The 13,281-nt window shown below is 51.8% G+C and overlaps 1 protein-coding gene across 1 annotated transcript in view; it reads left to right on the top strand.

Moving 5' to 3' along the window:
- The window catches only part of LOC119971691 (sodium/hydrogen exchanger 10-like), a 730,493-nt gene that overhangs the window by 521,032 nt on the left and 196,180 nt on the right, over positions 1-13,281 (top strand). Inside the window, exon 20 of the mRNA XM_038807592.1 lies at positions 2,578-2,703. Within this exon, the coding sequence (XP_038663520.1) occupies positions 2,578-2,703 (126 nt within the window). The remainder of the gene's footprint in view (positions 1-2,577; positions 2,704-13,281) is intronic.

Genomic DNA, 13,281 nt, shown 5'->3' with positions numbered 1-13,281 from the left:
GTGGATGCCAAGTTGCTGGCTAAGATCTTGGCTTCACGAATTGAGGACTGTGTGCTGGGGGTGATAGGGGAAGACCAGACGGGTTTGTAAAGGGGAGGCATCTGTCGACCAATATTAGGCATTTGTTAAAAGTTATAATGATGCCCCCGGAGGGACGAAATGTGGAGGTAGCGGTCGCTATGGACATGGCGAAAACCTTTGAACGAGTGGAATGAGAGTACTTGTGGGAGGTGCTGGGGCGGTTTGGGTTTGGGCACGGGTTTGTGGATTGGGTCCAGTTGGAGCCGGCAACTGACCACTCTCCCCGCTGCTTTTTGTCTTGGCTATAAAGCCAATGACAATGGCGCTTAGAGAGTCAAGGGGTTGGCAGGGGATAATGCGGGGTGGGTTGGAGCATAGGGTCTCGCTGTATGCGGATGATTTATTGCTCTATATGTTGAACCCACTGGAAGATATTGGGGTGACACTATTTGAATAACTGCAGTTGTCTTTTAAAATTTGTTAACATTTTAAATGGACCTCCACAAGTGTTACATTTGATAACCATTGTTCCGCAACCATTCTGACACCCACTTTTTCTTAAATTCTTGAGCAGATTTATTTTCATATAGATATAATACATCAAAAAATAAATACTATTAATGTGCAAAATCAATCTTTGTAAACTAGATTCTGTTTCAAAACTTTTTTCATACTTATTTTGTCTTCTCATCAAAATTTTAGAAATGCAGTATCACCCAATGGTAGATCTGTGAGATTTATTTTTTAAATTCCTTACTCCTCCTTTCACACAAGATGCTCAGAGAACAGAAAGGCATTTTTACACCAGGGCCTGGTTATTTTGGGTTCAGGAGACACAGACTAAAACAAATGATACTATAGGCTAAAAATTAACAGGTGGGTTGTGGGAAGGTCAGAGGTTAAAATTCAAATAATCTGAAGTAGAAACCTGGCCATGTCCAGTTTTATTGGAGGTGGAACAAAAAGGAAGCAACCAGTCAGCCAGAACAATGTGGTTGCTCATTAAATTGAGGCTGTGTGTCTTAATTTTAACAGTTGTTCTATTGTCAGCTCATATAGTCTGAAAAGTCAAGGAATCTAACAAGTGTAAAGAGGTGAGAATGACTGAATTCATGAGGTAGTTGCTGATGCAGCACTGTTTATGAGCCAAATGAAACAGGTGCAGCCCCATCTCCTTCCCCCATAGTCTATATGTTCCCTACCACCATCAGACCCCCAATCACCATCAACCCGCTCTTCTGATTTCCCAAACAGAAACAGCACCACTCCTTCCCCCAAACTTGCGCAAAAAAGTTCTCTGGGCTAAAATCGAGGCCAATAATAATCCCTTATTGTCACAAGTATGCTTCAATGAAGTTACTGTGAAAAGCTCCTAGTCACCACATTCCGGCGCCTGTTTGGAGAGGTTGGTACGGGAATTGAACCCGCGCTGCTGGCATTGTTCTGCATTACAAGCCAGCTATTTTGCCCACTGTGCTAAACCAGCCCCATAATTCTACTATTGAATAAAGGGGCCAGTTTTCGAAAAGTAATTGCAGGGAGACAACAGGTGAATGAATGACCCTTTCCCATGACTTGTACTGGACAAGCAGAAATATTAAATAACATCTGAAGACACTGAGAGGATCTTTTCCTTTGAAATAGCTCTTTGAAGATTATGTGTTTAGCAACTATATCTGAGCAGACACACATTCTCGTGAACAAGAAGGTAATGGTTTCAGAATTGTGTCTTTCCTGTGTAATAGTAAACCACTATGTATTGACAATTGCTCATGTACTTTCCCCATCCAGCAGGTAATTTCCAATCACTGAAAGCTCATATAAAGTACCTATATCTTTGCCAACATCTTTCATACCAATCATCAAAGTACCATACTCAGTTGATACCTGAGCAATAGACATTTATCTTTCTGTAAGTCTTGGCTTCCATTTTAAATTTATTGAAGATGGATCAGCTTGCATTTAAAACCTAGCTATTTGTAAACACCAGTGTGAAATAAAGAAGATGTTAGTGCTCATCATGTTCATCAACCACTCCTTCTCTGGTATTAGTGATACCAATCTTCATCTACTTTGTTCAGCTCTGCACTCCAAAGTTTTCTCCTTCACACTTTGCTACTTTATCTTCCCCATCTTCAGAAGTATCCGAAAATTTTTAAATTTTCTCCAGTACTTGGGGTTTTGTGGGATTTGCTATCGACCACTTCCCTTGAAAATTTTTATGATGTTATATTGAATGTCAGATGGTATATCATCGTAAGCTGTAACCTCAGTGTCATGCCAATTAATTTTAAGTTTTATGCAAAATATCAGTTACTGCCGACTTGCTCATTACTGATGCAAGTAATCAATAATTTACACATCAATACAATTCCTTCTCCATTGACCATCACAAGTTTGACTTTGATCCTAGTTTGACTTAACAAATGACCAGCTACCATAGAAGAATGGCATTAAATTTTACGGTAATTTTTTTGTCAGAGGATGAAAAGCAATAGATGTATATAGGTGCCATTTTTGACAACATTTTTATTCCCTGCTATTTTGGGAAAATAGATGATTGAAGTAAAGATGAAGCGACTTCTGAAATTCCCCCCTTCCATACAACCTCCAACTGCAGAAGAGCTGTTAAAGAATTTGCCATGGCTTCAAAATTCAGAGAAGCAGATTGAATTCATTAAGGTATTTCATTTTTATTCATTCATTTTAATATACAAATCAAAAAGGGTGTCAAATAGCAGAGCTTCTGCCAAACGTGAAAATAAAACTGTGCAGCATACATGAAGGCAGTATACTTTAATATCCATAGTCATCATTTTCGCAAAACAATTATTTAGGAATGTGTCAGAAAAATAGAGAAAATCTGTGGGACATTCAAAAAAATTGGCGGAATGAACCCGATATTCACCCACTCTGCTGATATCAAATTGTTGGGTATAATGAACATCTATATTTGGTGTGATAAGTTCAATCAGTTATTCTAAGTTTCTTTGATTAAGGTCACCAATATAACTATGTTAGCCTTTCACATCTCAATAGGTATGGGGCGCGATTCAACCAAAGACTTTCGTTGGACAGTTTTGCCATTGTGTTTCCCGTCGACTTCTTGGCTGAGATCCAGACTTAGAGCATGATTTAACGGCTGTGTTGTGCTTGAGTGAGAGCACGATGAGACCATTAGATCGAGGGAGAGGCCAAAATTGAGAACAGCGGCAGGCGCCAATCGGCTTGCGAAGTAACCGGCCCACTTATGTGGCCGAAATCAGGATCCTTCCATAGCGTGGTGAGAAACCAATAATCACCACTTAAGGCCAAACTCCATACAATTAGCGGGAGCCACCTCCTATCTAACGGCCTCCTGTGATTTAACAACCTCCCCAGCAAGTGGTCACATGGGTGGTGGTTAGAACACCTTTTTAAAAACATGAAACTGGTGGAATGGATCTGAGGAGGTGAGTAGTCATTTTTGTTCCCAGGTACTGAACGCTCCTGCAAACCTCCATCCCACCTCATCGAGGGGACAACCTTGATCGAGGTCGATGTGGGCCGCTATAGGGTGAAGGGGTTTTTGACCCTGGGTTGGGAGCAGGGGGATGGTGTCTCAGCACTCGTGGGTATGCCATGTCACTCCCTGGATCATGTGTACCTGTTAAGGGAGCAATCCCAGCCCCTGCTTGTCTGTTCCACCAAAAACCCATAATACCCACTGATTGTGGTATTATTGCTGAAGATTATTGCTAATAGGGAATTGGCAATTGCAGTTAACTGAACACTTCACAGCTCCCAAGTGGATTCCCATGGGTAGGCGTGCCATGTCGCATGTTAGATTTATTGCCAAGCATCCCAATCAGACTGTATTGACTGGACAATGTGCCTGGGCACTGCAGGAAGCAACACCATGGACACAGCAGCCAATGTCCAAACACCCAGGGTCTGGGCTCCAGTACCGGGGGCATCTCTGCAACCAGGGTGTGTGTACCAAGAGGGGGAACCAGCACCAGGTCCAAATAATGTTACATGCGGGTGTCTGGAGTATACGGTGTGAAGTCCGGTGAGCAGCAGCCACCACTGCAGCTGGGCTGCGTGGGCAGGGTCTGTTGGATGGCAGGGGATGTGGGGTGCAATAGGTGGGATGCTGTGTCGCGGGCTGGAGGACATCGCTGGTTGACAGTCTCACACTCTCTCCAATTCCTTACAAGTATTACACGGCATGGATGATATCTTGGACCCTGCGGAAGCTACCCTCGTGGTGCTGTTCGCAGGCCAGACGCTGGAGCCAGCGGTGGCAGCAGCATGACTCTGATGGTGCGCTGCAGTACACCTCCCAGATGGTTCCCATTTTGTGATGGTCAGCTGTGTCCTCTACAACCGAGCACAGCAACAGGGTGATGTGCTGGAGATGGATGTGGAGGAACATGTGGTCATCTCTGAGGAGGACGAGGAGGTGTCGCGCCAGGAGGGGCTGGAGCCGAGGCCGGGAAGGACCAGCCGGAGGATGGAGGACTGGTGGCATTGGCAAGTGTCCAACAAGCCTGGAGGGCCAGGGAGTTCCCCTCATCCTTGCCTGCTTCACATTGCATGTGGCCATATCCGTCATCGCACACCCTCCCCCCTGTTCTCCCCTCTCCCACCCCCTCTCCTTCCCCACCTCGCCCTTTGTGGTGATATAACCACTGTAGTGATGTGTACTTGCAGTAGGGGGATGTATGCCTGTACCTGTAATACAGGTTCCTCCGGTAAGCCCCTGCCGGCTAGCTCCGCCCACAGGGAGCTTGTGTATAAATATGCGTGTGAGTCACTCAGACCCTAGTCTACAGTTGCAGATGGAGGAATAGCATCGCACAGCAATAAAGCCTCTATTGTACTACTCTCTCGTCTTTGAGTATAATTGTTAGCGCTACACCCTTACCCACCACCCTCCTGCCCCGCAACAAACCACCCTGTTCCACCCTCCCAGGGCCTCTGTAACATCACTCCACAGGAACTGTGTCGGCACTGTCAGCGGATCACTGTCGAAGGCAGGGGAGTGATGATAATCTGCTGAGCTGGTGATCTTCAAACTATGCCGTATTCTGACTCCTGCCTGTCTTCTGAGTGCTCGGTCATACCCATCACCAGCACATGGTGTGCCCTGCATTCTCCCCTCCTTACCCCTTCCCCCCCCCCCAGTGGCCTCTCAGTGATCCACGACCTGCTTAGCCTTTTGTGCTCTGCCGCTGTGTCCTGGTGTGTCCCGACGATGCACACCAGAGGTGGAGCTGGCCTGATGCCTACTGCATCCCGTGGCCTTCGATGCCCCTGGTGGGCATCCTTTGGGGGTCTGAGGCTGGAGGGCCGCAGCCCACTTGCCGGCGCAAATGCCCCGCTGTGCCACACTCTTCTGGCTGCTGATTCCGAGGCGCACCGCTGTTAGGGGATGCAACTCGGGTGAGCTGGTGGCTGCCATTTCCACTCCTTAGGGTGGCTCCGGGTTGCACCCAGAGCCCTGACCTCCCAGTCAGTGCCAATAGGGCCATGGGGGTCACCTCGGGATGGAGGGGCAGTTAGATCAAGCAGTGGCTGTCCCTCTGTCATCTGACTCTGTCAGCTCTGGTGGCTTCGCAATATCTGCAGCATGTTGTCGATGCCGTCAGCAATACTCCTCAGTGACTGGGAAATGTTCTGAACCAGTAATGCCCAGCTGCCAGTTCGACATCACCCCTAGCGATCACAACATGCACTGGGATGCCTCGGCAATGCCCACCTGAGACTGGGGTATGATCTGCAGTGCCTCACCAAGGTCCACCTGGGGCTGGGACACATCCTCCAGTGACTAGAACAAGCTGTCGAGGCACGCACCCATGGCCGTCACTGATTGAGCCACGCCCCGACACCTTCACTCATGTTGCTGACATTGTGCACCAGGCTCTCCTCTGCGATCTCCACCCTAGCAGTGTTGGCCTCGTTGCCATGCTCATAGCCTCTGGGACTCCTCCAATTGGCTATGGACCTTCTGGGCTGGTGCTGACATCCCACTCTGAATATCACGGCTGCACCCTATCGACTGCATCCAGGTAAGCCTCGTCGAGAGGCTCAGCATTTGACTGGAACCCAGCAGGCTCCTGGGATCCAGCAGACCTTTGACTGCTGTCTCGCCTGGGTGTTCTTGCCTCTGCCTGATGAGCATCAGCAACTGTGTGGTACTCCTCAGAATGTGCCCCAGAAGCCTGACCACTACTGTCGCTCACCGAGGTGTGTGTCTCTGTCCTGGTGGTGGGCGGGGATGACAGCTGTGCCACAAATACGATAGTCTCCTCGGAGTTCAGCTCCGAGGTGTTCTCATGGGAGGTGGCGGGGTGGGGGGTCTGCCCAGGATGGGCCGGCACCGTTGGATGGTGATCCTGCGGGAGAATGGACATGTGGGGCGGAATTCTCCCGGTGCCGGCGTCAATCCCGCCCCCGACGTGGCCCGAATTCTCCGCCACCCGGGAATCGGCGGGGTCGGGAATCGCGCCTCGCCGGTCGGCGGGCCCCCCGCGGCGATTCTCCGGCCCGCGATGGGCCGAAGTCCCACTGCTGACAGGCCAATCCCGCCGGCGGGAACCAAAACACCTCTGGTGCTGGCGGGATTGGCATCCTGGGGGGGGGGGGGCGCGGAGCCATCTGACCGTTGGGGGTGTCCAAAGGTGGCCTGGCCCGCGATCGGGGCCCACCGATCGGCGGGCGGGCCTGTGCCATGGAGGCACTCTTTTTCTTCCGCCCCGCCATGGCCTTCACCATGGCGGGGGCAGAAGAGACCCCTCCCCTGTGCATGTGCCAGTATGACGTCAGCAGCCAGCTGGCGTGGCGCCAAAGGCCGTTCGCGCCAGTCGGCGGAGCGGCAACCACTTCGGCGGGGGCCTAGCCCCTCAATGTGAGGGCTTGGCCCCTAAAGGTGTGGAGTATTCCGCACCTTTGGGGAGGCCCGACGCCTGAGTGGTTGACGCCGGGAGCCCCCGCCCCAATTTCTAAGTGAGCTTGAATGTCCCCCACACACACATCTCACCCACGGGCAATGTCATCCCCCCCTCCCGCATTACCCCCCCCCACCCCCCAAGTGAGGACGCCTCCTGTGGGGTTACCGAGGGGCCCCCTCTTTTCAGACCAACCCACCCCTCTTTTATGCCCCTCCTCTTTCAGAACACCCCATCCTTCACACACCAAATGTCATGAATCTCTTTCATACCTGCTCTTCACCTCCCAATCTTTCATGACCCCATCATCCCCCTTTTATTGGCATGGCCCCCCTAAGGCCTCACCCCTGGCAGTGCCACCTTGACAACCTAGCACTGTCAGCCTGGCAGTGCCACGTGGGAGCCCTGGCAGTTTTACCCCAGCACTCTGGCAGTGCCATGGTGTCAGGTTGACAGTGCTGGGTGTCAGAGGCTGGTGGCAGTTGCCTGGGAGACATCCCCCCCCCCCCCCTCGGGTGCAGTTACGCTTGGTCCACGTTTGTGTGGACCAGTACTAAATGGCGGCTGGTTGAGCCATCGCTGGGGAGGCTGTTAGTTCCAAGGCGCCGGGAGATTCCGGTGAAATATGCTGATCTGGATCTCGCCCAGGTTCAGTCACGAGAGGTCAGTCGCGAGATTCAACGGCCTCGTCGCAACACCAAGTTGGATGCGATGAGAGTGATAAATCAGGCCCATAATTTCCAATTGTGGAAGGGAGCAGAAGGCAAGCCTGTAAAAGAGCCCACCCATGAATAATCTATAAAAGATTTAGGTCTGGCTTCTCACCAAGTCAGAATAACTCAGGAGCTATTTAGAAATGGCAGGCAAGTCCTGATTATGGGATATCCAACCTAATTCTCATGCTGCCTGATTCTCGGAAGTGCCTTTAAAGGGTGCAGGCTAATTCCTGTCAAAATCCCGCATCCGACACTCCCTATTTGGCAGGCTCCATTACAACATTTGGCTTGTTGTATTCCTCCACCATTTTAATGGAATCGAGCCAGATTTTGAAAAGAGTGGTGTATCACAGTCTCCCAGAGAGGTCGTGAAGCCTAGCCTGCATGAGGTTACCTTGTAAAAAGTAATTTCAAAAGGTCCTCATGTCCCTTAAGCCATGCTCTACCTTCTTATGATCCTCATGCTCCATGCCAAACTCTGCCCTTCCACATTCCCCTCCCCCCATGGCCCCTCATGCCACTTAGACTGCATTCAGCCATTCCATTCTTCCCCGCGGTCACTAAGCAAATGTCAGCCATTCCACCCATTCTATGACCCTGTGCCAAGCTGTGGCACTTTCATGCTCATTGACCAACTGTACACTTTCCAGAACCAATGAATCCTATAGTGTATGGTGGTTGTTTCGATTGAAATGCAATCATGTTGCCTAGAACCAACGTCCATACCTGGCTTACCATACTCAGGTGACCTCTGGATATGGCACTGACTGGAAGCAGCTATGTTACATTCTGTGGTGAATGTGATTCACACCGGATTACAATCTGTATATACATGTGTCTATATTGTAAGTGCAGTTGCACTACCTGTCCTCCAGGGGGAATAGCTCTGGGAATGCTCGAGTTGTACGGGGCTTCTCCCTTGGCTCTGCCCAGGACTCCTCCCCCGGAAGCTGCTGTAAAAGATCAGTGCCACATGGTCAGCCGGCCAGTTCACCAAAAGTTCAATGGCTAATAGGCTGGCTCTGTTGTGAGTATATTAAAACCGCTATTCTAATCCAACAAGCACGTGTCCGTAGAATTGTTGGTTCCAACAATTTAATATACTCAGGAAACAGTCGAAGAAATTATGGAAGCAGCCCTCAAGCCCGGACGCCTAGAACTCGACCCAGAGGATGCAGAGGCTAAGGAAATTTTTTCCCACTGGCTCAGATGTTTTAAAGCCTACCTGGCAGAAGCCAGCACCGCCGGAACAATGGAGGAACAAAAACTCAGCCTACTGCACGCGAGGGTAAGCCACAGAATATCCACACAGCTGAATCCGGCCGGTTCTTACACCGCAGCGCTGGCAATATTGGACAAAATGTACGTTAGGCCCATTAACGAGGTTTATGCAGGCCACGTGTTTACGACCCGCCGTCAGCGGCCTACAGAAACGCTAGCCGAGATTGTAAGGGAATTGAACAATCTTTCCAATGACTGTAATTATCAAGCCGTTACCGCGGCTGAACATAGGGAGCTTGCTGTGCGGGACGTTTTCGTGGCGGGCCTTAGGTCTAACTATGTGCGCCAAAGACTGCTAGAAAAGTGGGCCCAGGACTTAGACACTACTGTGGAGGCTGCTACCACTATGGAAGTTTCCTTCCACAGCCTCACCTCGTTTCCCGCGGACCCCGCGACCTCATCCTGGACCCCCCGACCAACAGTCCCCCCCAAGCCTGTACCGCACGGCCCCCCAGCTACCGCGCTGCCAAAGCCAGTTACTCTGCTGCCCCAGCCAGTTACTCTGCTGCCCCAGCCAGCTACTCGGCTGCTCCAGCCTGCCATTTCTGTGGCCAAAGCCAGCACCCGCGGCAGCACTGCCCGGCCCGTAACGCGACCTGCAGTAGCTGCGGGCGAAAAGGACACTATGCCGGAGTGTGTCTGGCGAAGAAAGCCCCAGCCTCTAACCCTCCCACGGCTCAAAGCACTTGTTCCCTGAATTCACAGGCCTGCAGACCCGAAATGCTGCAGCCTGTATGCCGACTCCACCCCCACTCGACATGTGCGACTCATGGGGTGGCCATCTTGGCAATCCTCCTCCATGCGGCCGGCCATGTGCGACTCATGGGGGCGGCCATCTTGGGATCCATCCCCTTCAAACCCTGAAACTCACCTCGACGACTACGAACTTGGAGGGCAGTGATCACGGGGCCACTCCAGCACAGCTGATCGAGCCGCCGACTACCCGCAACTCAGCGCAGTCACCCTGGATCAATCCCGCCCCAAGCACCTACGAAGTTCGATGGCGGAGGTCCAGATCAACGGGTACAGCACGCCATGCCTCTTTGACTCCGGGAGCACCGAGAGCTTTATACATCCACAGCTGGTAAGACGCTGTTCGCTTTCTATTTTTCCGGTGAGCCAAACTATCGCCCTCGCTTCGGGCTCCCACTCAGTCCAAATCCAAGGGCGCACCGTTGCTGCGCTCACAATTCGAGGCGCTAGTTATTCTAAATTTAAACTTTACGTCCTGCCCGACCTCTGCGCGCCACTCTTATTGGGTCTGGATTTCCAGTGCAACCTCAAGAGCCTCACCCTCAGCTTTGGCGGGCCCCTGCCCCCACTCACTATCTGCAGCCTAACCACGCTGCGCACCTCCCCCCCTCCGCTCTTCGCCAATCTCACTCCAGATTGCAAGCCAGTAGCTACTCGCAGCAGGCGATACAGCCTACAGGATAGGGTCTTTATCCGATTGGAGGTCCGACGGCTGCTCAGTGAGGGGATCATAGAGGCCAGTAATAGTCCCTGGAGAGCTCAGGTGGTGGTCATCAAGACCGGGGAAAAATTTTGCATGGTCGTCGACTATAGCCAGACCATAAATCGCTTTACGCTCCTAGACGCGTATCCCCTCCCCAGAATTGCAGACATGGTTAATCAGATCGCCCAATATTGGCTATTTTCCACGGTGGATCTGAAGTCTGCATACCACCAGCTGCCAATCCGCCCGGAGGACCGCCACTACACAGCATTCGAGGCCGATGGCCGCCTCTTCCATTTCCTCCGGGTCCCTTTCAGCGTCACTAACGGGGTTTTGGTGTTCCAACGAGCAATGGACCGAATGGTAGACCAGTACGGGCTGCGGGCCACGTTTCCGTATCTGGACAATGTTACCATCTGCGGCTATGACCAGCAGGACTACGACGCCAACCTCCACCGTTTTCTCCAAACGGCACAGAAATTAAATCTCACTTATAACAAGGAGAAATGCGTTTTCCGCACAAACAGACTGGCCATCCTCGGCTACGTCGTGGAGAACGGAGTCCTGGGCCCAGACCCGGACCGCATGCGCCCCCTCTTTGAACTCCCCCTCCCTCATTGCCCCAAGACCCTCAAACGGTGCTTGGGGTTCTTCTCATACTACGCCCAATGGGTCCCTCAATATGCGGACAAAGCCCGCCCACTCTTTAAGGCCACACGATTTCCCCTGTCAGCTGAGGCACGCCAGGCCTTCAGCTGCATCAAGGAGGATATCGCCAAAGCAGCCATGCGGGCGGTGGATGAATCCACTCCCTTTCAGGTTGAGAGCGACACCTCAGAGGTAGCTCTAGCAGCCACTTTAAATCAGGCAGGGAGGCCCGTTGCATTTTTCTCCCGTACCCTATCCGCTTCAGAACTCCGACACTCCTCAGTCGAGAAGGAAGCACAAGCCATCGTGGAGGCTGTTCGTCACTGGAGGCACTACCTCGCAGGTAGGAGGTTCACCCTCATCACCGACCAAAGATCGGTTGCCTTTATGTTTGACAACTCGCAAAGGGGCAAAATAAAAAATGATAAAATCCTTCGGTGGAGGATCGAACTCTCCACCTATAGTTACGATATTAAATATCGACCGGGGAAGCTCAACGAGCCCTCGGATGCCCTATCCCGCGGGACATGCGCCAGCGCGCAGATCAGCCGTCTGAAAGCCATCCACGTTGACCTCTGCCATCCAGGGGTCACCCGGATCGCCCACTACATCAGAGCCCGAAACCTGCCTTTCTCCAACGAGGAGGTAAAAGCGGTCACCAGGGACTGCCCGATCTGTGCAGAGTGCAAACCGCACTTCTATAGACCAGACAGGGCCAACCTGGTCAAGGCTTCTAGGCCCTTTGAACGCCTTGCGATCGATTTCAAAGGGCCACTCCCCTCCACTAACAAGAACATTTATTTCCTCAACATCATCGACGAGTTCTCCCGATTCCCTTTTGCCATTCCATGCCATGATATGACCTCCCACACAGTCATTAGGGCCCTGCATAGTTTCTTCACCCTGTTCGGTTTCCCCAGCTACGTGCACAGCGACCGGGGTTTGTCCTTTATGAGCGACGAGCTGCGTCAGTACCTGCTCGACAAGGGCATCGCCTCGAGCAGGACTACCAGCTACAACCCCAGGGGGAACGGGCAAGTGGAGAGGGAGAACGCGACGGTCTGGAAGACCGTCCTACTGACCCTCCGGTCTAGAAAACTCCAAGTCTCCCAATGGCAAGAAGTCCTCCCAGACGCACTCCACGCAATCAGATCCCTCCTCTGTACAGCTACAAATCAAACTTCATTTTTTCTAGGGGCACTACCACGGGAGTCTCACTTCCGGCGTGGCTGAGGACACCAGGCCCGGTCATCCTGAGGAAGCACGTCAGGGGGCACAAAACTGACCCCCTTGTTGAAAAGGTGCGCCTCCTCCATTCCAACCTCCAGTACGCATTTGTGGAGTTCCCGGACAGTCGCCAGGACACAGTATCCCTTCGAGACCTGGCACCCGCTGGATCCAGCCCCCCCCCTACCCCCGCTGAGGAACCCCTTACCCCGTTCCCTATGCTGCCGCCCCCCTCGCGCTCCCGATTCCGCAAGCTCACCCAACCGGTTCCACGTGCCAGAACCAGCCCGCCCCCAGCGCCCCCAGTCTCCGGTCGAGCCAGAGGTGTATAAAGTTCGGACGAGACCCGCCCCGGAGTCTGCCATTGTACCCCAGCTCTCAACACCCACCCAGCCACCGCAAGAGGCTGCAACCCCGGTGCTCCGCAGATCGAAAAGAACAATTCATCCACCGGACAGACTAACTCTTTGAGCCATCACCCCCGCTGGACTCAATTTTCTTCACAGGTGGTGAATGTGGTGAATGTGATTCACACCGGATTATAATCTGTATATACATGTGTCTATATTGTAAGTGCAGTTGCACTACCTGTCCTTCAGGGGGAGTAGCTCTGGGAATGCTCGAGTTGTACGGGGCTTCTCCCTTGGCTCTGCCCAGGACTCCTCCCCGGAAGCTGCTGTATAAAGATCAGTGCCACATGGTCAGCCAGCCAGTTCACCAAAAGTTCAATGGCTAATTGGCTGGCTCTGTTGTGAGTATATTAAAACCGCTATTCTAATCCTACAAGCACGTGTCCGTAGAATTGTTGGTTCCAACACATTCTTTCATAATGAGGCTGGAGTACAAGAGGCACTGTACTCATTAAGCTTGTACCATGTTGTCAGAAGTGGAGCTGAGGTTGAATAAAGTGCTGTGTGGAAGCTCAATGTTCCAAGCCACTGGAAGCAACTGAAAATGAAAACTAAACAAAAGAAGCAGGCTGCAGTTGGATCATTGGGTG

This window comes from Scyliorhinus canicula, chromosome 9 (genome assembly GCF_902713615.1).
Source record: "Scyliorhinus canicula chromosome 9, sScyCan1.1, whole genome shotgun sequence".
NCBI lineage: Eukaryota > Metazoa > Chordata > Chondrichthyes > Carcharhiniformes > Scyliorhinidae > Scyliorhinus > Scyliorhinus canicula.
The sequence above is the reverse complement of the archived record's forward strand: the minus strand, read 5'-3'. Positions and strand labels throughout refer to the sequence as shown.